Source organism: Mustelus asterias, chromosome 28 (assembly GCF_964213995.1).
Source record: "Mustelus asterias chromosome 28, sMusAst1.hap1.1, whole genome shotgun sequence".
Classification (NCBI taxonomy): domain Eukaryota; kingdom Metazoa; phylum Chordata; class Chondrichthyes; order Carcharhiniformes; family Triakidae; genus Mustelus; species Mustelus asterias.
This window is the reverse complement of record NC_135828.1, coordinates 15,874,826-15,901,364: the sequence shown is the minus strand read 5'-3', so window position 1 is coordinate 15,901,364 and position 26,539 is coordinate 15,874,826. Positions and strand designations below refer to the sequence as shown.

Here is a 26,539-nt window from a genome sequence, read left to right as displayed (position 1 = left end):
GGAGGGGCACTCCAAGTGGTATTCCTATGTTTCTGCTACCATTGCCCCTTCAGCTGGTAGAGGTTGCTGGTGTGGAAGGTGCTATCGAAGGAGCCTTAGAGAGTTACTGCAGTTAGGGCGAGGTGGGCGGATGGCGGCGAGGGGGTGGAGGGCGAGGAGGCGAGGGAGCGCGCCGGGGGGGGGGGGGGGGGGGTCAGGGGGGCGTGGCGCCGGGCGGGGGCCAGCGGGAGCAGGGGCGCTGGGCAGCGCCGGCGGGGGCGCCAGCAGGAGAGCGCGAGCGAGAAAGAGTGCAAAAATATGTGCACGCGAGTGTGTGTGAGAATGTGGGAAAGATTGTTTGAGCCAGCATGTGTGTGCATGAAAGTGCATACGTGTGTTTGTGAGAGAGAAAAAGTGTGTTGTGTGTGGGCTGCCATGGACCAATGCACTCACCTACTCATGCCTTGGGTGAGGATGAGTGAATAACTACTCAGATTAACAATGAGGTGAACAGCACAATTTGACCCTTTCACAATCTAATTGTCACCTTTGTTAATTATTCAATTTTAAATGAATGATTTATTGCTTTGCTTTTGCTTTATTTTTGCTCAGTAAGTTGTTTCTTTTGTTCATACTTCAGTGTCTTATTGAAATTCATGTTTAATGTTGTGCCAAAACTTAGCTTTTCAAATTTTCCTCACCAGCCCCTTGAGTGAGAAAAAAACTGAAATGTGACCCCTCAGATGGAAAGGTTGGACAAACCCGGTCCAGTACTATGCCTAATGGCAGCGACTGAACAGGAAAGCTGCACATCCAACCTTTACATGAGGACAAAATAAACTCCAGCACTTCTTTCTCCAGAAAATAAGAAAATCATTTTGATCACAGCTCCTCCCGAGGTGATATTGTCACCTCATTTATCTCATTACAAACACTAGAAGGCAGTGGGAGCTGCAGCACAATAAACATAGCATAAGCAACTTTAGCTAGAAGCACATCATCTTTCTTAGTTGAACAAGAATTGGAAATAATCTAATCAGTTGTGAGTATTGCCTGGTAAAGACAAACCTGGGCCACTTTGACTGAATTTTGTGTAGAGCCACCAGCATGATACTCCACTTTGAACTTCTTTACAAGTTCATCAAACCTGCAAGAAAATCCAAAAGAACAATCAGAAATTGCAACGGCTTGATTAACGAGAAGCAACAAAGGTAAACACTTAAGATTTCTTGATGGCAGACAGAAAACTCATCCTCATTACGCACTGAGCAAGTTGTCATAGACTCTTTTATAATCATGAATAGAATGTACACGTGCACACACATTCTAAAGGTTAAACCAGTGGCAGAAAGCATAATGGTCAACTTGTATTACTTATGTTTAGCACCATTATAATGTTGATCATATTTATTTTATATCAAGCTTTATATACGATGTGCGTTCTGCAATGCTGACATTCGTGCAACCTTGCTGTTCAAAAATTGGCTGCTCTATTTACTTATCTAACAACAGTAACTACACCTAATTGGCCATGAAAGGCACTATACAAATGCAAGTTCTCACCTTCATTAAATTGGGTACTAGGAACAGGCCACCTTTGTATGATCTCTTAATAGCTTCATTTCATGATCCAACAAATATGGAAAATATTGTAAATATATCCCGTTAACAGAGAAGAAAATTTTCTTTGAAAAATAAAACTTCATTCCGTGCCCATTTTCGCCATCCCAGTACAGAAAGGAATATGCAAGACAGGCACGAAGGGAATGCACAAGGGTGAATAAATTTGATTTCACATTTGGATTTGGACAAAGGCTTTACACTGACCAAAGCCGTGACTGGCTACGACTTGCACAAAATGAATTTCGACCCTAAAAATCAAATTCCTAGGAAATGCGCAAAGACCCCTTACATTTCTGAGGCAAAGCCCTGGCCGATGGAGACGATGTATTTAGGAGTACAGAGGATCCTGAAACTTCCAGCAAACTTATGAGATGAAAAAGAGCAGAACCAGAGCTCTGCTCAGGTTTAAACTGCCTGACCCTCATCTACAGTGTCTCTACTGGAACTTCTGCACTTGTGTCTACTACAAAACTATTTATCTCTACAATCTCTACAGCAGAGTCAGCGCTACTGGAAACGTGGATGACCCCACATCAGCTTCAGCCAGCAACCTCCCTCTCTGAAGGAATACACCATTGGACTTTTGATTATGGTCTCTGGACTCATGTGAAAAAATAATTTTTATTTTGTCTCAGGTCTTTGCCCTGTTCCTCTTTCTTTCCCTTACCCCCCCTTTCACTGCATGAATGCAAAAAGGAGGGGATGTTGCGAACCCTCTTCCACATTTTGAGTGTATGTAAAATAAATTAAACCTCTAATCTTCACGCTCCCTGGAGATTGCTGTTGGGTTAATATAGGATTTGATCACTACAAAACTGAAGGATTGGAGGAAAATACACCACCCGCTTATAAAGGGGAAAAAAAACACCTTTCTGTTCATCGACGGGTGGCGAGAGAAGAAATCAAGGCTGTTTTAAATTAAACCCCTTCTTCTCTGAAACAGTATCTATCTTTCGAACAAATTGAGGGAAAGACCATTAAGTGTGGAGTGAAGGGAGGCTGGTTGAAGGAAAGTTGTGGAAGACAGTTTTGGAATTTGAAACTGTTGATAAAATAAGGAATGGGAGATTTGACTTAATAGTTGAACTATTCCTGGATGAGTTGGTCCCCAAGAGCTTGGCCAGATAGGGTTGTCATGGTCACTGCCTCTCCTCTTAGTGAACTTGCCGGTTTAGAAAAGATGGTATGGGTTGGTTCCTCATGACAGCAAGGCTGTACTGCACAAAAAAAGCAAATCTCAATACAACCTCCGAATTGCACTGCAATAATATTCCAGAACAGTGGAAGCTATTTTTGAGGGCACCAACTGTTTGCTCGCTGCTTTGTACAGTCTCCTAACTGGAGTCATGAGCAGTGCCTGGAGCACTACACCCTTGTCGACCTATAGCCCTCCTGGATCTCGACAGCCTCATTGAAATAAAAGCAACATAGAGGACTTGCACAGAATGAAAGAGTTATGACTGTCGACAGGATAGTGGGCACAAACCTGCAAGATGTGTGGCCCGCAGCTGCAAACCAATTTTATGTTGAAGGTATGGAATCCCTTCAAACTGATAAGTAGTCTGGCCTGTTGATGGGGGAGTATATAGGGCAGTGTACACGCAGTCGATGGCATCTTACAAGGTGAAGTATGCAAGAATTTTATGCCCTCTCACAGTGCTCTCCGTCTGACAGTCAAAGACAGTTTTTTCTCTACCCCGATTTGAAATTGGGAGTTATGGCTGCAGTCGCTCAGTAACAGCCTCCTTGCGAAAGTGAAGCTATTTCATACATTGCTCCTCTGCCAAGCTGAAACTGGAGAAGTGATCTTTGAAGACCATCTGTGCATATGGTTTCCTGTTCATGCCCTTCTCTTCTGGCAGCTTCCCCCGCTCTGTGGCGTCTTCCTTGCCAATCCCCACAGTACTCGATATTAAAAGGCAGCATTACCAGGCCACCCACATATAGACAGAAAAACAAATGACTGCAGATGTTGGAAATCTCAAATAAAAACAGAAATGCTGGAAGCACTCAGCGGGTCTGGCAGCATCTGTAGAGAGAAAAACATAATGTTCCAGGTGTGTCAGAAGTTAACTCTGATTCTCTCTCCACTAATGCTGCTGGACCTGCTGAGCACTTGTACCCTTAAAACAACAACAGCTGTGTGAAAGCAGCCAAACCCCTCTCCATGCAGACAAAGTAAACTTTGAAGAGTGCCAAAACAAAACAGAAAGGGTCACAAGTCAAACAGCAATTAGCTTTCATGATCTCTTTAAATACTGCTAGTGAGAAGGGTTTCATATCCGTTAGTGTCCCACTGTGCGAAACAAAGTCAGCAGCACATGGCGGTTGAATCGTTGGGCAGGCTGATATGATGAGTTGGTCCTGCAAATGACGAAGGAGCCCGATCTGCATAATTTGTTGCTCTAAGTAATAACTGATTGTTTTTCAGACTGGAGAAAGGTTTGCAGTGGAGGCCTCCAGGGATCAGTGTTGGGACCCTTCCTTGGATGTTCAGGGCATGATTTCAAAATTTGAAAATGATAAGAAGATTGGAAGCCGTGACGAAGATAGTCTTGAACTTCAAAAGGACATAGGCCTATTGGTGGATTGGGCAGAAAAGTGGCAGATGAAGTTCTATGCAGAGATATGTGAGGCGATTCGTTTTGGCAGAAGGACGATGGCGAGATAGTATGAAATCAATGGAGAAACTCTAAAAGAAATGTAGGAAAAGAGGGACCTTTGTGCATATTTACATAAATCATTGAAGATGGCAGGGCATGTTGAGAGGGCAGTCAATAAAACATGTGGTGTCTTAGGGTTTATTAAAAGGGGCACTGAGTACAAGCGCAAGGAGATCATGTTGCACTTGTACAAGACACTAGTTGGGCCTCACCTGGAGTATTCTGTCTAGTTCAGGAAGGATGTGGAGGCATTGGATAGTGTACACAAGAGATTCATAAGAATGATTCCAAAGAGGAAGAACTGAAGCTATGAGAATAGATTGGAGAGGTTGGGCCTGTTTTCCTTGAAGAAAAGGAGACTGAAAGGAGACTTGAGAGAGGCATTCAAGTTCCTGAGGCGTATGGACAGGATAAAGAGTGAGAAACTGTTTCCACTGGAGAGCATCAAGGACTAGAGTGTCAAATTAATTGGCAAAAGGAATAAAAGTGACATGAGACTTTTTGTTATCAAGAGGGTGGTTGGAGACTAGAATGAAATTCCTGAGAGTGGTGGAGAAGGTTCGATAGAACTGTTCAGAAGGGAATTGGATTGCTGTCTGAAAAGACGGAACATGCAAGATTACAGGGATAAGGCAGGGCAGTGGGACGAGGCAGGAGTCAGAGGACCGGTGCAGACTTGGTGGGCCAAATGGCCTCATTTTGCACTGTAAAAGTTGTGATTCTATGAAGTCCTTTCAGTGAATACAACCATCTTCTCCCAAAGTAATGAAAAGGTCCACATTTGCCATTTTTAGGCCATGGTGCCTTTTCCTAATATGTTGGCAAAACATGTTGCTCACGCTATATTATTCCCTTTTACATTAGGGAGAGTATGAGAACAGAAATTCTTCTTTAGAATTTATCTTCCATCAATGACAATGGCATCTGGTGTGGCACAAATTATTTTTTGGTATACAGGATCCCAGCAGTTCTAGCTTTTATTCACCGTCCTGTTATTGCTAAAGGTCATTTTTCCATCATTAGGCTCTTATAAGATGAAAGAGGTCAGTATCCTCCTGATAACTCATTAGGCAATCAGCCGTTTCTTCCAACCTTGAATGCCATGAGGTAAAACTAACTTACTGGTGAAAATTCATCTGTTCACCTTCCCAATCCAGCAGTGTGAATAAGAAAATGTCTCAATTTTTTTAATTCTTCCTGTCAGATTTACTACTTAATCTTCTGATTGCCATTTACAAAAATGTATGATTTTGGCCACAGAAATGAATGCAGGTTACAAACTTTATTCAATTTTCAATAAAGGAATAATCACCTTTTATTCATTTGAGCACATGGTGCCTATTATGCCACACTACTGAGCATTCACACAAGTTTTTATCTACCCTCCACTCGACTTAATTCTTCACACCTTACAGAAATTGGAAACTTAATCAAAACTGTGACCTGCTTAATCGATATGATGTGGAGATGCTGGACTGGGGTGGGCACAGTAAGAAGTCTCACAACACCAGGTTAAAGTCCAACAGGTTTATTTGGAATCACGAGCTTTTGGAGCGCTGCTCCTTCATCAGGTGAGTGGAAAGTTGGGTTCACAAACAGGGCATACGTAGACAAAGTCTCAATTGCAAGATAATGGTTGGAATGCGAGTCTTCACAGATAATCAAGTCTTTACAGGTATAGACAATGCGAGTGGAGAGAGGCTTGAGACAATTCACACCTCTTTAACCTGTGATTAAACCTCTCTCCACTCGCATTGACTGTACCTGTAAAGACTTGTTTACCTGTAAAGACTCGTATTCCAACCATTATCTTGCAATTGAGTCTTTGTCTATATATGCCCTGTTTGTGAACGCTACTCTCCACTCACCTGATGAAGGAGCAGTGCTCCAAAAGCTCATGATTCCAAATAAACCTTGGACTTTAACCTGGTGTTGTGAGACTTCTTACTGTCCTTAATCGATAGAAATGTGTTGATTGGTGAGACATGGCAACATTGTCCCCCTATCCCCTTCCACAAGGCATTACTTTATGCTGCCATGATAACTATAATACAGGAAAATGGAGGAAAGAGGAAAGGTGATTGGGTTGGAGGGGGGAGCATGAAAAGAGAGATGGGTTGGGTGAGGGATGAAGAGGAGGAAGAGAAGAGGGGGCTGAAAGGAGACAGGATGGAGGACGGAATGAAGAAAGAGGGAGAGAGGAACATGGAAATTGAGTCTAGAGTGGACTGTATTTTCCTGTATTATACATCTACTGTTTCACAGCCTACTGTTGTGGAATAACAATACATGTGAAGATAGTAATAGTAACTTCTCCGGAACTTGTTATAGTGTAGTCTGATTGCACAATTGATTTTTTTTGGCAGTTCATAGATTACTATGCAGTTTTAATATTGTTACAAGTTTGTAATTCTTCCCTCCACATCAATTGCTTTTGGTCACATTTTTCTAAACTTTATCCGGATATATTAACATCCAATATTCGCCTTGCCTTTTCTGTAACCTGAAATATTGTGCCCAGTGAAGCTCGACAAAGAAATAACTCAGGAAGCTATTATTGCTGACATGGAACGGATGAGTTTCCTGACAAGAAAATATTGTTTGAACTATTTTTGTGCGTGCATGTACACTCCCCTGTTTAGAAATGCCAGAAGTCATGGAAAATTAAATTTGCAGCAACATACAGCTCAGTAATTGGCACTTTTGATCTTTATGACATGGCATAACAATATTATAACAGATGAGTCTTATCTTGAGGCTGACAACTGAATTTACTACCTACCAGTGAAATCACCCACCAGTACTCAACCAAGTTGTTTGGTAAAACATAATTAAAATGGAAAAAATGAAGTAAGTTTTTTTTGGAGGGGCAGGCCAACTTTCCAATGTTGCAATATCCCTTCAAAATCACCTTATGAAATGGCATGGTCAGAATGTTCTTCAAGGCCTACCTTTTCTTTAGCGAGCTATAAAAGACTGTGCACTGCTGTGGTATCAGCAATGAAGAAAACTATTTTTGTAAGACTTCCTTTGGAGCAAAAGATGGGAAAGCTAATTGACTAATGCATGGTAGACTTTTCAAAATAGTTTCAGAAGGTTAAGTCAGAATCCTTGATGGTCACTGCAGAATATAAAGTGGAAATTGGGCTCAATTAGTATATTTGTTTCAGATAGAGGCAAGTATCAAAATGTCTAATTAAATTCTTTCAAAGACTAGGCGTGCAACAAAGCTATCAACTGAGCCATATAGGTGGTCCCAAATTACTGCTTTGGCTTTGAATGAATCAAATAATGCTCACCTTTTCACTAATCCCCAGCAGCATAACTACCTTGTCAAAAAGACAATGGCAGAATCCCTATTTTCTGACTATACGTCAAACAACAAAGATCTTCTTCCACAAGTCAAATACAGTTGCCAGAAAAATACGTCAGTCTTTATCACACTAACAGCTCGGATGGAAGCCATTCCAAATTCCAAAATGTAAAGTATCAAATGACTTTTCTGATATGTGGACACATAGATATATTCTGTGGAAGCTGAGGCCAGAATAATTAGCTTTCCCATTTGTTGCTCCAAAGGAAGTCTGACAAAAATAGTTTTCTTCATTGCTGATACCAAAGTAGTGCACAGTCTTTTATAGCTTGCTAAAAAAAGGGTAGGCCTTGAAGAACATTCTGATCATGCCATTTCATAAGGTGATTTTGAAGGGATATTGCAGTAACCTGATTACCAGCCTTCCAGATATTTTGCCAACTCAAGAATGAATGGTTCTGGAGGGATCAGCAAGATCTTTGTTCCCTGCATCTCAACTTGCACTCCTTTTCGTATGTAGGCACCATTTTAAGCTGAATGATTTCATAGTCTTTATTCGCCCTGAAACGATGCAGAATTCACACGGTTGTGCTCGGGTAGTGTCGGAAGAAAGTAATTTGCTCCATTTCATACTAAATTTAAACTCAAACTAGGTTTAATATACAAAATAAGTACAAACTGTTCGGAAAATGAACCACTTGCTCATGTGAAGAGGACACAAATGCAGATGGAGATCCTCTGGGAATTTCCTGTTCGACCGCTATGATCTTAGTTGAAATCCTGGATAAAGTGCAACCTCTGAGATTCCAGGTGCTTATCTGCTCGTCAATTCAAAAGGTTGCTCAATCCAAATCATTAGTTTAATCCACAAACATCTTTGAATCTACGTTAGTTTTTAAATAAAGCAATATGAGTTCTTCATTTGGTATTTTATCTCCTCAGGTGAATCTGGACATTTCAGAAAGTGTAAACCTGGAACACTGGATTTATGTTTCCGCTTCTTGTGCCTTTTTCTAATTTCTTGCTAATATGTCATGGAAAGTTCACATATTAAGCTTTTGCAGTGCTCAAAGAAACCCTATTTTGGTATTGGAAACAGAAATGTCAAATCAAAATATTTCCTCGAAAACTTATCAAACTAACCCACTCGGGCTGGAATATATTAAACGAGCATAGATGCAGAATGTTAAAATCCATTTTCCTGTATTAATGGTCAGTTAAACTTTTAAATTCATGAGTTATTGCCTTATTCTGCAGCAAGTCACAAGGTGTCATATACATTGATGTTTTGATTCTGGCTACAGGAACACTATGAAACATTTCACTCACTCCTCTTCTCATTTCTCCAATATTTTATGAAACTATTTCTCTCAGTGCTAAATATAGAAATGATCCATCATTGTTTCAGAAGACTCATTGCTAGCTTTTATGGGAAATTTGTATTCTTATCATTTATTATAAAACAGATGCAGAAAGACAAATTTGTCAACGAAAGACAAATACAGTAATCATGACGTGGTTAAAATCCATTACCTAGGCACTATTTCATTTACCGTACAAACTAATCTGACCTTTATCGAATTAGAAATAGTGTTAAACATGTCAAGCAGACATGTTAATCAAATTAACTCAAGACAATTACTGCGATCTTAAAATTATTTGAAAAATGTGTAAAATCCAGTTTTATTTTTCACTTTACACAATTCTACATGATATGTCAATTGCTTAAGTTTAGATAGGAGAGGATCCACTGAACTGTCATCCACAAACTAAGATAAAGGCTGAAGAAAAATCCAAATTATATTATTTTAATCCATCTTCACATGATCTCGTTCCATATCACAAAAAAGCAACTTATCTTGTGGTTACCTTCTACTCATGTACAACTACACCAGCTCATCCAGTTGCCATTCACAGAAGGGATGTAAACAATTGTGCAAAGGTGCACATCCAGTTTAGCAGTCAAATTCAATCAGCAGCATACGGGAAAAAGAGGGATGACGGTTGGTCAACAAGATACCCAAAGAACTACTGCAATTCAGCCAATTTGGTATGAACACCAATATTAGAAAATCTGTCAATATAACTAATAACTATAAAAAGTTTACTAACTGTACCATTCTAAACTGTTTTTAATAAATGAGACGGGTAGTTAATTCTCTCTTTGTATTTTGGTCTCCAGTTTTGAGAACCTTTATTTAGGAGATAAATTGTGTGTGTAAAAAGAAGTGCAACTCTAAAGTAGAGTAACAATACAATAAGGCCTCTTTTTCTGAATAATATTAAGTTCCATAACCAACAGGGTAAGCATCTACAGAAAAGCAGAAAAAAAAGTGGAATTTAAATACATCCCCTGGGAATATGCAACCTTGAAAATGTGTGTCAAGGGTGTGTTATTCAGAAACTGGTTGTGCTCTACTTGAAGAGCAGTTTACCCTGACAATGGTTCTCTTTAGTAGGGCAAGCTTATCCAGTTGCTGTTCACAGAAGGGGTGCAAACAATTGTTCAAAGGTGCACATCCAGTTTAGCAGTCAAATTCAATCAGCAACATTTAGAAAAAGCAGGATGGCGGTTGATCAACAAGATACCCAAAGAACTATTACAATTCAGCCAATTTGGAATGAGCACCAATATTAGAAAATCTGTCAATATAACTAATAACCATAAAAAGTTTACTAACTGTACCATTCTAAACTGGCCAAAGGTGTCCCAGTCCAAACAACCATCACATGCAAATCAGCAGAAATTATATGCCACAGCTAAACTGTTATCAACAGTAAACTTAAGTTCACATAAGTTATGTTCTTTTTCAGGCATGTGTGAATTAGTACAAGGGTGAACAAGAATCTTAAATGCTAAAATACAATTCAAGAAATCTCTTGAGCAGAAACTTCAACAGCAAAGAAAACTGCATTTTCTTTCAAGCTATACAAGGGAACAGTCAGTAACCAAGGCCCACCAAAGAATCTATACATATACATAAGATTTTGCAGTCACAATTCAACCTTAATTCACTGGATAACATACGTGGGTTCCTAGCTACATCTATAGATGACCTTACACACCACATCTCTTTCTGAACTGGATTGAATTTTTTGAAGAGGTAACTAAAGTGGTAGTTATGGAAATGTCTAGGCTGTTATTCATACAGACTTCCAGTAGGCATCCGATATAGTCCCTCATAGGAAACTGTTAGTTAAAGTTGAAGTTAGTGGAATTAAGGAAAAATGATTGACCTGGTTAGGAACTTCGCAGCGTGGCAGGAGACAAACAGTAGGGCTAATATACAGGACACGACTAATAGTATCTCACATTAGGGCTTCATCATATTTATTAATGACTTAGATGATGGGATAGAAAGCCACATATGCATGTTTTTATCCATTTACAAGATGAGGGCAATACTGGCTAGGCCAGCATTTACTGCCCCTAATTGCCCTTGACAAAGAGGTGTGAGCTGCCTTCTTGAACTGTTGCAATCCATGTGGCACAGGTACACCCACAGTGCAGATGTGGAGGGAATTCCAGGATTTTAACCCAGCAACAGAAGGAACAGCAATGTATTTCCAAGTCAGGGCGGTGAGTGACTTGGGCAGGAAATATCCAGGTGTTGGTGCACCATGTATCTGCTGCCTTTATCCTTCTAGGTGGTAGCAGTCATGGGTTTGGAAGGTGCTGCCTCAGAAGCCTTGGTGAGATGCTGTAGTGCATCTTGTAGATGATACATATTGCTGCCACCATGAATCAGTGATGGAGAAAGTAAATATTCATTGTGGTGGATGGGATGCCACTCAAGTAAGCTGCTTTATCCTGGATGATGTCAAATTTCTGGAGTATTTTTGGAGCTGCATTCATCCAGGCGAATGGAGAATATTCGATCACACACTTGACTTGTGGCTTGTAGATGGGGGACAGGCTTTGGGGAGTCAGGTGGTGAGTTAATCGCCACAGTAGTTATATAGCTGGTCCAGTTCAGTTTCTGTTCAGGATGGTGGTAGTGGGAGATTCAACGATGGTAATGTCATTAAATGTCATGGGGAGATGGTTAGATTCTCTCTTGTTGCAGATAGTCATTGCCTGGTATTTATGTGGCGCAAATGTTATTTGCCGCTTGTCAGTCCAATCCTGAGTATTGTTCTGATCTTGCTGCATTTGGACATGGACTACTTCAGTATCCGAGTCGTGAATAGTGCTGAACATTTTGCAAACATCAGCAAACATCCCCACTTCTGACATGATGATGGAAGGTCATTGGTGTAGCAGATGAAGATGGTTGGGCCTAGGACACTACCCTGAGAAACTCCTGATGTTCTAGAATTATCAACCTCCAACCACCACAACCATCTTCCTTTGTACCAGGTATGACTCCAAACAGTGGAGGGTTTCTCCCACAACAATTCCCATCAACTCCAGTTTCACCAAAGCTCCTGGGAGCAATGCTGCCTTAATGTCAAGGGCAGGGAAGTCACTTTCCCTTATCTCTGGAATTTAGCTCCTTTGTCCATGTTTGAACCAAAACTGTAATGCGATCAGGAGCAGAGGGGCCCTGGCAGAACCTAAATTGAGCATCAGGGAGCAGGTTATTGCTAAGCAAGTGCCACTTGAAACAGTGTTCATGACCTCATCACATTACTGATGATCGAGTGTAGACTGATGGGGCAGTAATTAGCTGGGTTGGATTTGTGCTGCTTTTTAGGTAGAGGGCATCCTTGGCAATTTTTCACAATGTTGGGTAGATTACAGTTTTGTAGCTGAACAGCTTGGCTAGGTGTGTGGCAAGTCCTGGAACACATCTTCAGTACTATTGCTGGAATATTGTCAGGGCCCATAGATTTTGCAGTATCCAGAGCCTTTAGCTGTTTCTTGATATCACATAGAGTGAATCAAATTGGCTGAAGACTGGCATCTGTGATGCTGGAGACTGCCAGAGGAGGCAGAGATGGATTATCCACTCAGCACTTTTGGCTTAAGACTGAAGCATTTGCAACAATCTTATCTTTTGCACTGGTGTGCTGGGCTCCTCTATTGTTAAGGATGGGGATATTTGTGGAGTTTCCTCCTCCAGTGAGTTCTTTAATTGTCTACCACCATTCACAGCTGGATGTGGCAAGACTGCAGAGCTCAGATCTGGTCTGTTGGTTGTGGAATTGCTTAGATCTATTTCTTGCTGTTTATGCTGCTTGGCAGCCAAGTAGTCCTGTGTTATAGCTTCATCAGGTTTCAGTTATGCCTGGTGTTGCTCTTGACAAGTTCTCCTGCACTCTTCATTGAATCAGGGTTGATCCTTTGGTTTAGTGGTCATGGTAGAGTGGGAGATATGCTGTGCTATGAGGTTACAGATTGAGGTTGAGCAGGATTCTGTTGCTGCTGATGATGACAGTGGCTCATAGATGTCAACACGAGTTGGTGGATATGTTCAAAGTCTATCCCATTTAGCACAGTGGTAATGCTACACAATACGATGGAGGGCACCCTTAAATGTGAAGACTACTTCACAAAGTGATTTTTCACAGTGCTCAACAAAAGTATACCAGTGATAAAGAAGGACTGTAGAAAAAGGGATAATCAGCCATGGATGTCAAAAGAAGTAAAAGAGGGTATCAAGTTGAAAGAAAATGCATATAAAGTGGCAAAGATAAGTGGGAAATTAGAGGATTGGGAAATCCTTCAAGGTCAACAGAAAGCCATGAAAAAAGCTATGAAGAAAATTGAGAAAGACTATGAGCTTAGAATATAAAAACAGACAACAAAAGTTTCTACAAATATATAAAACGAAAAAGAGTGGCTAAGGTAAACGTTAGAGGATGAGGAGGAGGATTTAATAACGGGAAATGAGGAAATGGCAGAGGCCTTGAACAGGTATTTTGTATCAGTTTTCTCAGTGGAAGACACAAATAACATGCCAAAAATTGGTGACAAGACGACTATGGCAAGTGAGGACCTAGAAACGATTATCACTAAAGAATTAGTGTTAGGCAAGCAAGTCTCCTGGCCCTGATGGAATGCATCCCAGGGTACTAAAAAAGATGGCAGGGAAAATAGCAAATGCACTAGTGATAATTTATCAAAATTTGCTGGACTCTGGGGCGGTTCCGGCAGATTGGAAAACAGCAAATGTGACTCCACTGTTTAAAAAAAGGAGGTAGACAAAAGGCAATAGGTTGGTTAACTTAACTTCTATAGTGGGGAAAACGATTGAATCAAGGAAGAAATAGCAAGACATCTGGATAGAAATGATCCCATTGGGAAGACACAGCATGGATTCATGAAAGGCAGGTCATGTTTAACAAATTTACTAGAATTCTTTGAGGACATTATGAGCATGGTGGACAACGGAGAACCGGTGGATGTAGTGTATCCGGATTTCCAGAAGGCATTCAGCAAGGTGCTGCACAAAAAGCTGCTGCATAAGAAAAAAGTGCACGGCGTTACAGGTTATGTATTAGCACGAATAGAGGACTCGTTAACTAACAGAAAGCAAAGAGTGGGGGTAAATGGGTGTTTTTCTGGTTGGCAATCAGTGACCAGTGGTGTGCCTCAGGGATCAGTGTTAGGACCACAATTGTTTACAATTTGCATAGATGATTTGGAGTTGGGGACCAAATGTGTCAAAGTTTGCAGAGGACACAAAGTCTACAAAGGGATATAGATAGTTCAAGTGAGTGGGCAATGTTCTGGCAGATGGAGTGCAATGTTGGTAAATGTGAGATCATCCATTTTGGTAAGAATATCTGCAAAATGCACTATTAAGTGGTTAAGAAATTGCAGCATGCTGCTGTGCAGATAGACCTAGGTATCCTTGTGCATGAATTGCAAAAGGTTGGTTTGCAGGTGCAGCAGGTAATTAAGGCAACAAATTGAATTTTGACCTTCATTGCTAGAGGGATGGAGTTTAAAACAGGGAGGTTATGTTGCAGCTGTATAAGGTGCTGGTGAGGCCACACCTGGAGTACTGTGTACAGTTTTGGTCTTCTTACTTGAGAAAGGATGTACTGGCACTGGAGGGGGTGCAGAGGAGACTCACTCCGTTGATTCAGGAGTTGAGAGGGTTGGCTTATGAGGAAATCATAGAAACCCGACAGTACAGAAAGAGGCCATTCGGCCCATCGAGTCTGCACCGACCACAATCCCAACCAGGCCCTACCCCCATATCCCTACATATTTTATCCACTAATCCCTCTAACCTATGCATCTCAGGACACTAAGGGGCAATTTTTTAGCATGGCCAATCAACCTAACCCGCACATCTTTGGACTGTGGGAGGAAACCGGAGCACCTGGAGGAAACCCACGCAGACACGAGGAGAATGTGCAAACTCCACACAGACAGTGACCCAAGCCGGGAATCGATGTGAAGGAGCAGCACTAACCACTGTGCTACCGTGCCGCCCCAGAGAGTCTGAGTAGACTGGGACTCTACTCATCGGAATTTAGAAGAATGAGAGAGGATATAGAAACACACAAAATTATGAAGGGAATAGATAAGATAGAAGCAGGGAGTTTGTTTCCACTGGCGAGTGAAACTAGAACTAGGGGGGCATGGCCTCAAAATAAAGGGAAAGCATATTTAGGACTGAGTTGAAGAGGAACTTCTTCACCCAAAGGGCGTGGCGAATCTGTGGAATTCCCTGTCCAGTGAAGCAGTTGAGGCTACCTCGTTGATTTTAAGGCAAAGATAGATAGATTTTTGAACAGTAAAGGAAGGGTTATGGTGAGCGGGTGGGTAAGTGGAGCTGAGTCCATGAAAAGATCAGCCATGATCTTATTGAATGGCGGAGGAGGCTCGAGGAGCCAGGTGGCCTACTTCTGCTCCTGGTTCTTAAGTTTTTATATTCTTTAAATCGGGACTGTCTCCACAAGGACTGTGCAGTGGTCACTCCTACTGATACCGTCATGGACAGATGCATCTGTGGCAGTCAGGTTGGTTAGGATGAGAGATGAGATCAAGTATATTTTTCTCTCTTGTTGATGCCCTCACCACCAGATGCAAACCCAGCCTAGCAGTTTAGCATTTGGCCAGCACGGTCTGTGGTGGAGTTAACAAGCCACACTTGGTGATGGACATTGAAGTACCCAACCCAGAAGGCAAGGGCATTGTGTGCCCTTGCCACACTCAGTGCTTCTTCCAAGAGGTGTTCAATACGGAGGTGTGCTGACTCATCAGCTTGGGGGCGGCTTGGGGGAGAAAAGATGGGGTAGACAGTCAGAGGTTTCCTTGCCCATGTCTGATCTGATGCTATTAGACTTCATGGGGTCCAGTGTCGATGCTGACTCCCCCCAGGGAAACTCCTTCCCAACTGTAAATCAATGTTGCCATCTCTGCTCGGTTGGTCCACCAGTGGGACAGGACATATCCAGGGATGGTAGTGGCAGAGACGTTATCTGTAAGATATGACTGTCAGTCTACTGTTTGACCAGTTTCCAAGACAACTCTTCCATTTTTGGTGCAAGCCCCCAGAAGTTAGCAAGGAGGACATCATCAGGTTGACAGGGCTGGGTTAGCCATTGTTGTTTCGGATGCCTGTGGTCCATTCAGTTTCATTCCTTTTTATTGACTTTGTAACGGTTTGATACAACTTGGGTTAAGGGTCTGGAGTCACATGTAGGCCACACTATGTAAGGACAACAGATATCCTTCCCGAAAGGACATTAGTGAACCAGATGGGTTTTTACAGCAAACAACAATGGTTTCATCACCATTTTTATTGAATTCAAATTTCACCATCTGCCATGGTGAGATATGAATCCAGGTCTCTAGACTTGCTCTGGGTCTCTGGATTATTAGTCCAGTGACAATACCATTGTGCCACTGCCTCCCCATCTAACAGGGTACTTTCTAAAGGGTGAAAAGCTCGAGAAAGTGGAGGTTCAGAGGAATTTGGGGGGTCTGGATGTACACATCATTAAAATGTCACAAACAGGTGTAGAAAATAACCAAAAAGTTGAATGGAATGGGGGCCTTTATAATTAAAGGACTAGATAAAAAGGAGGCAGAAGTCATATGTAAGCAATTCAAAGCCCTGTTTAAACCCCACCTGGAGCACCACATTATCGGAAGAACATACTGGCCTTGAAGGGAACATGGTGTAGATTTATCAAACTGACGCCTGGACTCCAAGGATTGAATTATGAGGAAAGATTACACAAACCAGGGTTGTGTTCCTTGGAATTTAGGAGATTATGGGACTACTTGATCAAAGATTTTAAAGTATTCACAGGAACAGATAAGGTAGACAGAAAAAAGCTATTTATGCTGGTTGGGATTCAGTGGCATAATCTAAAAATTAGAACCAAATCTGTCAGGAGTGCAATTAGGAAACAAAGGGTGTCACAAGTTTGGAACTCTTTCATAAAAAGCACTGACGCCAGATTAATGCTAATTATAAATCTTTTGTTAATAAAATGTATTAAGGGATATGGAGCAAGGTGGATATGTGGAGCTAGGCTACAGATCAGCCATGATCATATTGAACGGAAGAACAGACTTGAGGGGCTAAATAGCCTCCTCCCGTTCCCATGGTCCTAGGTTCCTGTAAACTCAAACATCAAAACATATTTGTGATAATAAAGTAATTGCTCGTATTTTAAATATTTCCCGATAAATAATCTTTCCGGTATTACTACAGGCAAGCCAGAAAAGAAATAACTTATTTTCTGTAGGCTTAATCAAGTCATCCCTTAACTGCTTTCTATAATGAATCAGATGATTGTTGTCCAGCATACATGTCAGTCATAATATTAAATGTAAAAGAAATTATCAATGCTGAACATTCTTACGTATAGAGGAGAAAGATTATAAAGAAATAGAAGTAGTTCTAGATCAAAAAGAAAGACTGCAGCTTCTCTCATTTTCTTCCACCGTCCTGAGGGTTTGCATCATACAACAAGAATCATGTTTTTGGCCAATCACGACAATTAATCAGACCCAAACAAAAGGTGAGGAAAAGCCTAGTAGTGGAAAGCTTTGGGAGCCATTATTTTGAAAAAGATTGAAACTAAAATGGTGGCAAGCAAAGTCAGCATTATGGCAACTAAAATTTGAGAGATACTTACAAATCAATATTAGTAAATATTACCCTGGTAGAACTCTAAAGGAAGAAAGGAGGATACTTTCCTTCAAGTGTCATGCAACAGTGAAGTAAGCTGTGGGCAAATAATGATTAGGTCAGATGTTAAACAAAATAAAAAAGAAAAAAATGACTATTGCATTTACGCAAGTTAAAATGTAGCTTTGATTGGCTGGGGTGCCTAACAGCCTACAACGCAGACTGGTAGTGATCACCGGGTTAACAGGATATGGCTGCTCAAACTGCAGTGCTTTTCAGCATCGCATCATTGCTGCCCTCTGGTGTAGAAATCTCCTAAGGCTTTCAATGCCAAAATATGATTTAACAATTACTCCCTGGTTCATGTGCACATTTCATTGTTATTACGATAGTAACTGTACAAAACCCAGGAGATGCAGTGAGGATTACTTTTAAAAAGCAACATTTATTGTTTCGCTAAATAATCTAATTATCTGGACAAAAAGAAATCATAGCTAAAGTCATTTCTTCCATCATCTGCTTTATACAATGATTTGAGTGGACAGTAAGAAGACTGCTCAAAGCTTACGTTTTTGTCACACCTTTAATTTGACCCACTGAGTTGTTGCTGGGTCATTTAAAACCTCCAGCTTACAGCAGTGGCAATGCTAGAAACATGATGCAATAATACACTCTATGGCAATATCCGCAGTTTCCATAACACTCCTGTGGGTGTTAACCACAATCCAGAACATTCTGACAGAATCATTTTATCCCATGGGTATTTTGCTATGAGAATTAGGTTTCTGTGTCTTGTGCATTAGTGATAATGATCAAAAAAGCTGACTGTGTCATGTTTAATTATTAACAGTAAAGGAACAATTTATTAATCATTCAAGCAGCTGCAAGATTTAATTGTTGTTTTACATTGCTTTTATGGTTAATCTACTACAGAGAGAACATAGCCTGCTTTGCACTGACACTTGGATTTATTTTCTAAACCATCTGTGGTTTAAAAACCTCAAAAGCTTTAAAGCAGATAACTTTTCATGTGTTACAAACTATCAATGGAATCACTCACAAATAAATGACGAGTTGTCAAATAAATAAAATTCAATGGCAGATCTATGTAATTCACGCAGCAAAGAAGAATAAACAAGATGGCAATCAAGTGTTACTTTTCCACAAATGTTTAAAGCTGCAACTTTCAAGGGGCTGAAAGAGGAGAACCTTGGGGGTGCTCTTGCACAAAGCTGTTGATAAAGCATTTGAGGGCCTGGGCTTTATAAATATAGACACTGAGAACAAAAGCCAGGAAGATTTGTTAAACCAAATAATAACCAAATAACTTTAAAATAATTTCTAAATGCAGAGTATCACACCCAAGAGCAGGTTAACATCATTGCGCACCAAATTCGGTCAAAGTTTTCAGGTAGGGTGATGTGTGGTTGACAGTGAGAAGGATAGTTGTAAACTGAAGGAGAATATCAATGGACTGTTCAAGTGTCAGAAACGTGGCAAACGGAATTCAACCCGGTGAAATGAAAGGTGATGCATTTGAGGAGGTCAAACAACACAAACGATTACACAATTAATGGGAGAATTTTGAGAGGTACAGAGATCTTGGAGTGAATGTCCACAGTTCCCTGAAGGTAGCAGGATCAGAAGCACAAAGGGACCAGGCAGTCCTGGTTCAGGATTCTCTGAAGGTTAACTTGCAGGTTGAGTTGGTAGTTAGGAAGGCAAATTCAATGCTAGCATTCATTTTGAGGAGACTGGAATACAAAAGCAGGGATATACTGCTGAGGATTTAAAAGGCTCTGGTCAGACCACATTTGGCAAATTTGGACCCTGTATCTAAGGAAGGATGTGCTGGCCTTGGAGAAGATCATGAGGAGGTTCATGAGAATGATCCTAGGAATGAAAAGCTTGACATATGAGGAGTGCTTGAGGACTCTGGGTCTGTATCGGGGGGGGGGAAGACTTCATTGAAACTTACAGAATACTGAAAGGCCTGGATAGAGTGGACATGGGAAGATGCTTCCATTAGTAGGTAAGACTAGAATCCGAGGGCACAGCCTCAAAGTAAAGGGACCACTCTTTAGAAGCGAGATATGGAGGAATTTCTTCAGTAAGAAGTTTAACAACATCAGGTTAAAGTCCAACAGGTTTATTTGGTAGCAAAAGCCACACAAGCTTTCGGAGCTCTAAGCCCCTTCTTCAGGTGAGTGGGAATCCTGTCTTGTCTGGAGACAATACACATCTTTTTAGCCTGTCTTGATTGATGCTCTCTCCACTCACATTGTTTTGTTTCTTAAAGACTTGATTAGTTGTAAGTATTCACGTTCCAACCATTATTCATGTAAATTGAGTTTGTGTCTTTATATGCTCTGTTTGTGAACAGAATTCCCACTCACCTGAAGAAGGGGCTTAGAGCTCCGAAAGCTTGTGTGGCTTTTGCTACCAAATAAACCTGTTGGACTTTAACCTGGTGTTGTTAAACTTCTTACTGTGTTTACCCCAGTCCAACGCCGGCATCTCCACATCAGGAATTTCTTCAGCCAGAGGATGGTGAATCTATGGAATTCATTGCCACAGAAGGCTGTGGAGGCCAGGTTATTGAGTATATTTAAGACAGAGATAGGCAGATTCTTGATTGGTAAGGGGATCAAAGGTTAGAGGGAAAAGGCAGTTGAGAAACCTATCAGCCATGTTTGAATGGCGGTGCAGACTCGATGGGCCGAATGGCCTAAGTCTGTTCCTATATCTTATGGTCAATAAGTTGGTTAGGAAGGCATCTGGAGGGAGGTATGACGGAACTGCATAAATCATTAGTTAGACCAAAACTTGAGGACCGAGATGTGTTCTGGTCACCTTATTACAGAAAGGATGTAATTGCACTTGTATAAAAGCTAATTACTGCGGATGCTGGAATCCGAAGCAAAAACAGGAAATGCTGAAAAATCTCAGCAGGTCTAGCAGCATCTGTGGAGAGAGAATAGAGCCACACTTCGCATTAGGAAGACACAGATGCTGTCAGACCTGCTGAGATTTTCCAGCATTTTCTGTTTTTGTTGTAAATTGCTCTTGTAGCCTGATGGATATTCACAAAGACACCAGCAAAGCCTGACGGTTAAAGGGCTAACTCGGTATCAGGCTAAGGACTGTGGGAGCATCAAAGAACAGGATGTGCAGCTATGGAATTGATTGGACAGTAGCTGTTGCTATACCTTGAACAGACAGTGAACACAGATCCCTGTGTTGTGTTCCTGAGAGAATTCCGACCTCCTGACAGAGGCATGACTCTCAGTATTCATAACTGAAAAGGCAGTGATTGATTAGTGTCTGTCCTTGGAGCATGTGACTGGAAGTATGATAAGTGCCAGCAAGATCTCTATAAGGGGAAGAGACACAGAGACCTCAACCACAGTGGAAGCAAGAGCCAGAACCTGGGACTCAGACATCAGAACAAAACCCATCAACAGGGAATCTGATCAGTTCGCCCCAATGGTATCCCCAAGTTTAGATCATGAGTTTGCATATGTTGTAATGTTTTGATACCTTTTGAATATTTGTATAATTGAATAGGTCAAAGTCCAGTTACTTTGTGTGTAACAAAGTTAGAGGTTAGTTACTTTGTGTATAAAGAAGCATAGACAGATGTTAAAATACTTGGTGTATAATGAAGTTTGATGCCTGGTGCAATTTTGCAGTAACTTGGTACAGTACAATAAAGATTTGTTGTACATGAGAGAATTTGAGTGTCTTTGTCCACGGCGTCAGTTGACCAGAGTTCGAGGGCAACACACTAGACAGGGTACAAAGGAGATTCAAGAGGATGTTACCAGTACTGGAAAATTGCAGCTATGAGGAAAGTTTGGATAGGCTGAGGTTGTTCTCCTTAGAACAGAAGAGTATCAGGAGAGATTTGATTAAGATGTACAAAATTGTGAGGGACCTGGATATAGTGGATGGGAAAGGCCTACTTACCTTAGTAGAGAGATCAGTGACTGGGGTACAGATTTAAAATGATTGATAGAAAGCTTAGATGGAAAATGAGGGAAAGCATTTTCACCAAGTAGGGGTCTGGAACTCACGGTCTTCAAGGGTTGGTTGCCCTTAGCGTTCAAAGACGACAATGGATGTGCAGACTCAAAGATGAACAGAGAGGTGGTTACATAGTCCCATCGTGGGTATACACAATTGAAAACAATTGGGGTATTGGAACTTGTGTTGCACCATGGACAAATGCTGCTCTATGATGTTATTCACAGGCAACAATAAAGGACTTGATGTTGATCTTTTCCAAAAATGATACAAGCTTGACAGATCAGGGCTCCCCAGCAAGTTCCTTCTCACGTTGATTGTTCCAGCTCATTAGACTTAATGCCACACCATTTTAGATTTCTTTTAATTATGTCTTTGTAGCGCTTGCGCAACTGACCTTGACTTCTTTTGCCAGATGCCAACTCTCCATACAACAGCTATTTCAGAATGTGATGGTCCTTCCATTCTAATTCCATGCCCTACCCAGGGCAGTTGGACTCTCAGGAACATTGTCTCAACAGTTGTTGTCTGAGCTCAGTCGAAGATTAAGGTTTGTGATGCAGCCTTGCCAGTGAATGGAGCAAAGAATATGAAACTGTTCCAACTGCCATATGTGTTTGCAGTATCAAGTCAGGACACTCAACTGGAGGAAGGAATTATTAACAAGAGAGTGTTGTCCATCCTGATCTTCATGATGTGATGCTTGAGTACTCTGAAGTGAAGTGCTCCAAGCACCGAGCTTGCCTCGCTGATCCCAACTGATATCTCTTTCTCAAATGAACCGTCATTGGAGATAATGGTTCCAAGGTTTTTGAAGCTTTAAACCTCTGAAAACCCATTAACCATGATCTGCAAATCTCTCATTTTGTGAGCTTTTATGACACAGTCATCAGCGAAATGGACTTCATGAGTTTCTCATAATTTTTAGTTTTTGCACTGAGCTGTTAGTAAGCCGCAAGACAATATTGGAGAAACACTCCCTCTTTGGCATCTGTGACAGCATGGTTAAAGGACACAGGTGAAGAACAGGTTAATAATGACTGGTGCTAGAATGCAGCCCTGCTTCACTCTGGTCAAGATCTTAGAGAAAGCTGATGATTCACCATTTAAAAGAACCTGGCCCATCATTCCATCATGGAACAACTGTACAATCTTGACAAATGTTTTAGCAATCACGTTATTCCAGGATTGTATTTAGGGTCTCCCTATTGACTGTGTCAATGACCTTTGCACGGTCAATGAAAATCAAGTAAAGGACCAGGTTCTGCTCAAGTGAACATCATATCCATTGTGCTGCAACATGGCTGAAAGCCACACCTAGGGGCAGGTAGTTTAATTTCTGCCGCAATAGTAAGTTTGTTCAGGGTGGTGCAAGCAACGATTTTCCTGCTATGGCCAGAAATTAGATACCTCAGTAGTTGCCATACTTTGTTTTGTTGTTTTTTTTTGTAATGAGCAACAAAAATGGCATCGTGAAAGTCATTTAGGATCTTTCCTTCATTCCAAATGCACAAAAGGATGCACAATGGAAGACCGCATTTTGTGCAAACTCATATTTTGTGTCTGAAAAATAGAAACCCTCAAACCATTTAAGAGGTGTTTAGATATGCATCTCAAGTGCTGTAACTTGCTGGCCTGGGGACCAAATGCTATGAAGTGGGATTAGGCTATGTGGTTCGATTTTAGCTGGCACAGAAACAATGGGCCAAGTGGTCTCTTTCTTTGCCCTCAACTTTCTATGATTCTCCACTGGGGTACTGCTTTCAATTCTGGCAACACACAGGAAAGGCTAATGTTGTTCTTCCTTAAGCAGAAAAGGTTAAAAGGAGATTTGATGAAGGTATTTAAAGTTGTGTTTAGAAAGTGTAAATAAAGAGAAATTGTTTCAAATAGTAGAAAGACCGATAATCAGGGGGTGCGATAACCGGGGGACAAAAACAAAGACGGTGACATGAGGAAAACTGTTATACGCAATGAGTAGTTGGGATTTGGTCTGCACTGTCTGATTGGGTGGTGGATATAGATTCAATAATAGCTTTCAAAAGGTATAAATACTTGGAGAAAAAGTTGCAAGGATATGGTGGAAGACCAACTGGACTGCTTTTTGAAAGAGACAGTGTAGATTCAATGGACTGAATGGCTGTAAAGTTCTAAATAACCTCCGTAAGAGTTTCAAATGACTGCCTTTCTTAATGTTGTGGATTTAACAGTCAACTGATTCCAGTGAAGGCTATTTAGACACATCTATGTCACGGGTTCCAAAACCGTGGGTCACAATCTCCGATACAGCCTCAGAGATCACAGTTGGGTTCACAAGCTTCCCCACCCTCTTCAGAGACAACAATGGAGACTATGGACAGAAGACTCTAGCAGAACAGCACTGGACTCTCTGACCGCTTGCCGCCAAACTGCAAGGGCCGGGCAGTGAGCCCAATGGGTTTGTTAACCTCAGAATGGTCCCATGATGTTTGTGCATTGGCCTGGAGCAGGCAGAGACATGCAAACATAACTCGGTGATTGACTGTGTGCAGAAAAACTGAGAGATTCTGCAGCTGAGCCGAGAATGTGTGGGGCAGCTTCAAACTTCACTACGTTTCTGCTCCTGTGGTACAGGCTCCTTACCCTGGTCTGGCGACTATGCTTCGCAGGCACCACAATTAGACCAAACAGTGGAGCGATAGGAGAGAGGCTGATTACTGTGTGTTTTGGGGTTAGGGAGGAGAGGGGCTTCACTGAGTCTTCTGCCACTGTTCTATCCTTCTTGGTCTAAAAGCAGATAGAATTTGGGATTTAGATATACAAAGCTTTAAAAATTGAGATGTTGATGATTTTAAAAAAGCATAAGACACCAAATTTTAAAAAGGCAGATTGCATAGCAGCAAAAGCTATTGCACCATTTCTAACATTAACTTGCATTTAAAATACAAAATGCAAAATATTACACAGGTGGATTAAAAATAAGGCAATATATACATGCCCCTGAAGATAGGAAAGGCCAATTGGCATGGTGGTTTTGTTCCCTGTCACTAAAGGTGAACTACCAGCAGTGAATTGGACAAATTATACACAGCAGTGCCACTTTTCATATTGGCTGTTTATTTGTGCTGCAACACTAGAGGGAGCACACGCACAGATGTGGTGCCTTGGTCATTGTCAGTTAACTGCATTAAAACAAAAGTTAGCTTGAGACAGACCAACAATAAAATTCAAAGGACCCATTTTCAGGTCTGTGCAGCCCCATTTACAGTTCACTCATCATTTCTTAACAATTAATTCCCCCTCTAAAAATGCTGCTGACAGTTCAGTAAATGAAGAAGATATATAATCAGGAAATTTCCCAATATCCAACATGGAGAATTGATTGTACCATTTAGTTCATGAACAGTTTCGGCAAAAATTCAAAACTTCGAATAAAATATTGATGAAACAATTCATACGAAATGTGGGATTTGAAGCCATAATCCTGAGATCAACAGCCCTTATTATCTGCCAACTGAGCTACTCAGGCTATGTATGAACTCCTTGGACAAGCTTTTCCGAATTCTTCATGGACTTTTCACGGATTATCAGCTTTATATTTGTCAAAACATAATCTTACCCACAATGATAATAACAACAATAATAATAATAAGTCCACAGCAGTTACAGGGCATTTACAAATGATGTTTGCATCATATTCAACCAGAAGAATAATGCTGGTACGGGTGGTGTGAAATCAATAGCTCCTGTAACATAATCACATGTCCAGCAAGTTAACCCAAATTAATTGAGCTCAATTTCTTGCCTCCAGAAGCAAAGGTATAAAGCTTATTTTGTGCTATCTTTATAACGCGAGTCAGCTTCTAAAGGTTGTGAGACACAATTCTGAACATGCACATGTGCCAATGGCTGCAATGTAGGCTCAGTGCACATAGGCATTTCATGTCGATGGCAGGAGTTTTGTTCCGGCTGTGAATGGTATTTAATTCTCAGTCAACATATACAGGCAAGGAACATGATTCTGACAGAACTACACTATGGTGGTTGTAACATGGATAAGAATTCATAGCAACAACTCAATCACAATCTCACATTTGTAGAGTGTTCCTATGTGGCATCCACTGGGCGAATCCACTTGGGTGCAAACAAGGAAATGCGAGCATAATGAGATCCAGAACATATTAAGTGGGTTGCAAAATATAACTGGGAATAGTGTTGTACTGATTAGTAAATGTTATTCAGCTAATTGGTTTTGCTTTTGAAATTTCTGAATGAAGAAGTAAACATTGTATAAGCATGTCATTCTTCCCTTGGGAGTACAATACTAATAGCATAATTTAGCTTCAAATCCACATTTTTATAAAATTAATGATATTACTTGATTTAGAGAAAGATTTATATTGTTAAACTTCAAAGCAGTAACTTTTAGCCAATAATGAAAGGAGATCTCAACCTCAGAATCTAGCTCCATTTTTGGCAGTATGGCATTTGCGGGCTACACCGGATGCCACTTTGGGTAAGTCAGTAACGCTGATGCTATGAACATTCACCTTTATAAGGTGTAGGCTAGCATTAAGTGGTGCTCATCTCGCATGAACTTGGGCCCCTGCAATGGAAAGAATGGGCATGGGTGATTCCTGCATTGCAACCACTCCTCCCTGCTTATTTAAGGCCAACTAATTTTGCCCCCACTGTTTTGCTTCAGATTCTTTCTCCTGCACTTGACCTAATGCAACCCCTAATACATTTCAAAAGAGGAAAAAAATTACACATCTGAACTATACATTCACAATTACAAAAACTCCTGCTTACATCCTTACCATTGTCAAAATTGTAGCCATGCTTTTATCGCCATCTTTCAAACTATTTTGAAAGAACATCTCAAGATCTCTCTCACTGGAAATCTGATA

General features: G+C 41.0%; 1 protein-coding gene across 7 annotated transcripts in view; it reads right to left on the bottom strand.

Annotated features, from left to right (window-relative positions):
- Positions 1 to 26,539, bottom strand: part of LOC144480265 (adenosine kinase-like) — a 245,312-nt gene that overhangs the window by 119,454 nt on the left and 99,319 nt on the right. For all 7 annotated transcript variants that reach the window (XM_078199586.1, XM_078199584.1, XM_078199590.1 and 4 more), the window contains exon 4: positions 1,048 to 1,126. In XM_078199586.1, coding sequence (XP_078055712.1) covers positions 1,048 to 1,126 — 79 coding nt within the window. The remainder of the gene's footprint in view (positions 1 to 1,047; positions 1,127 to 26,539) is intronic.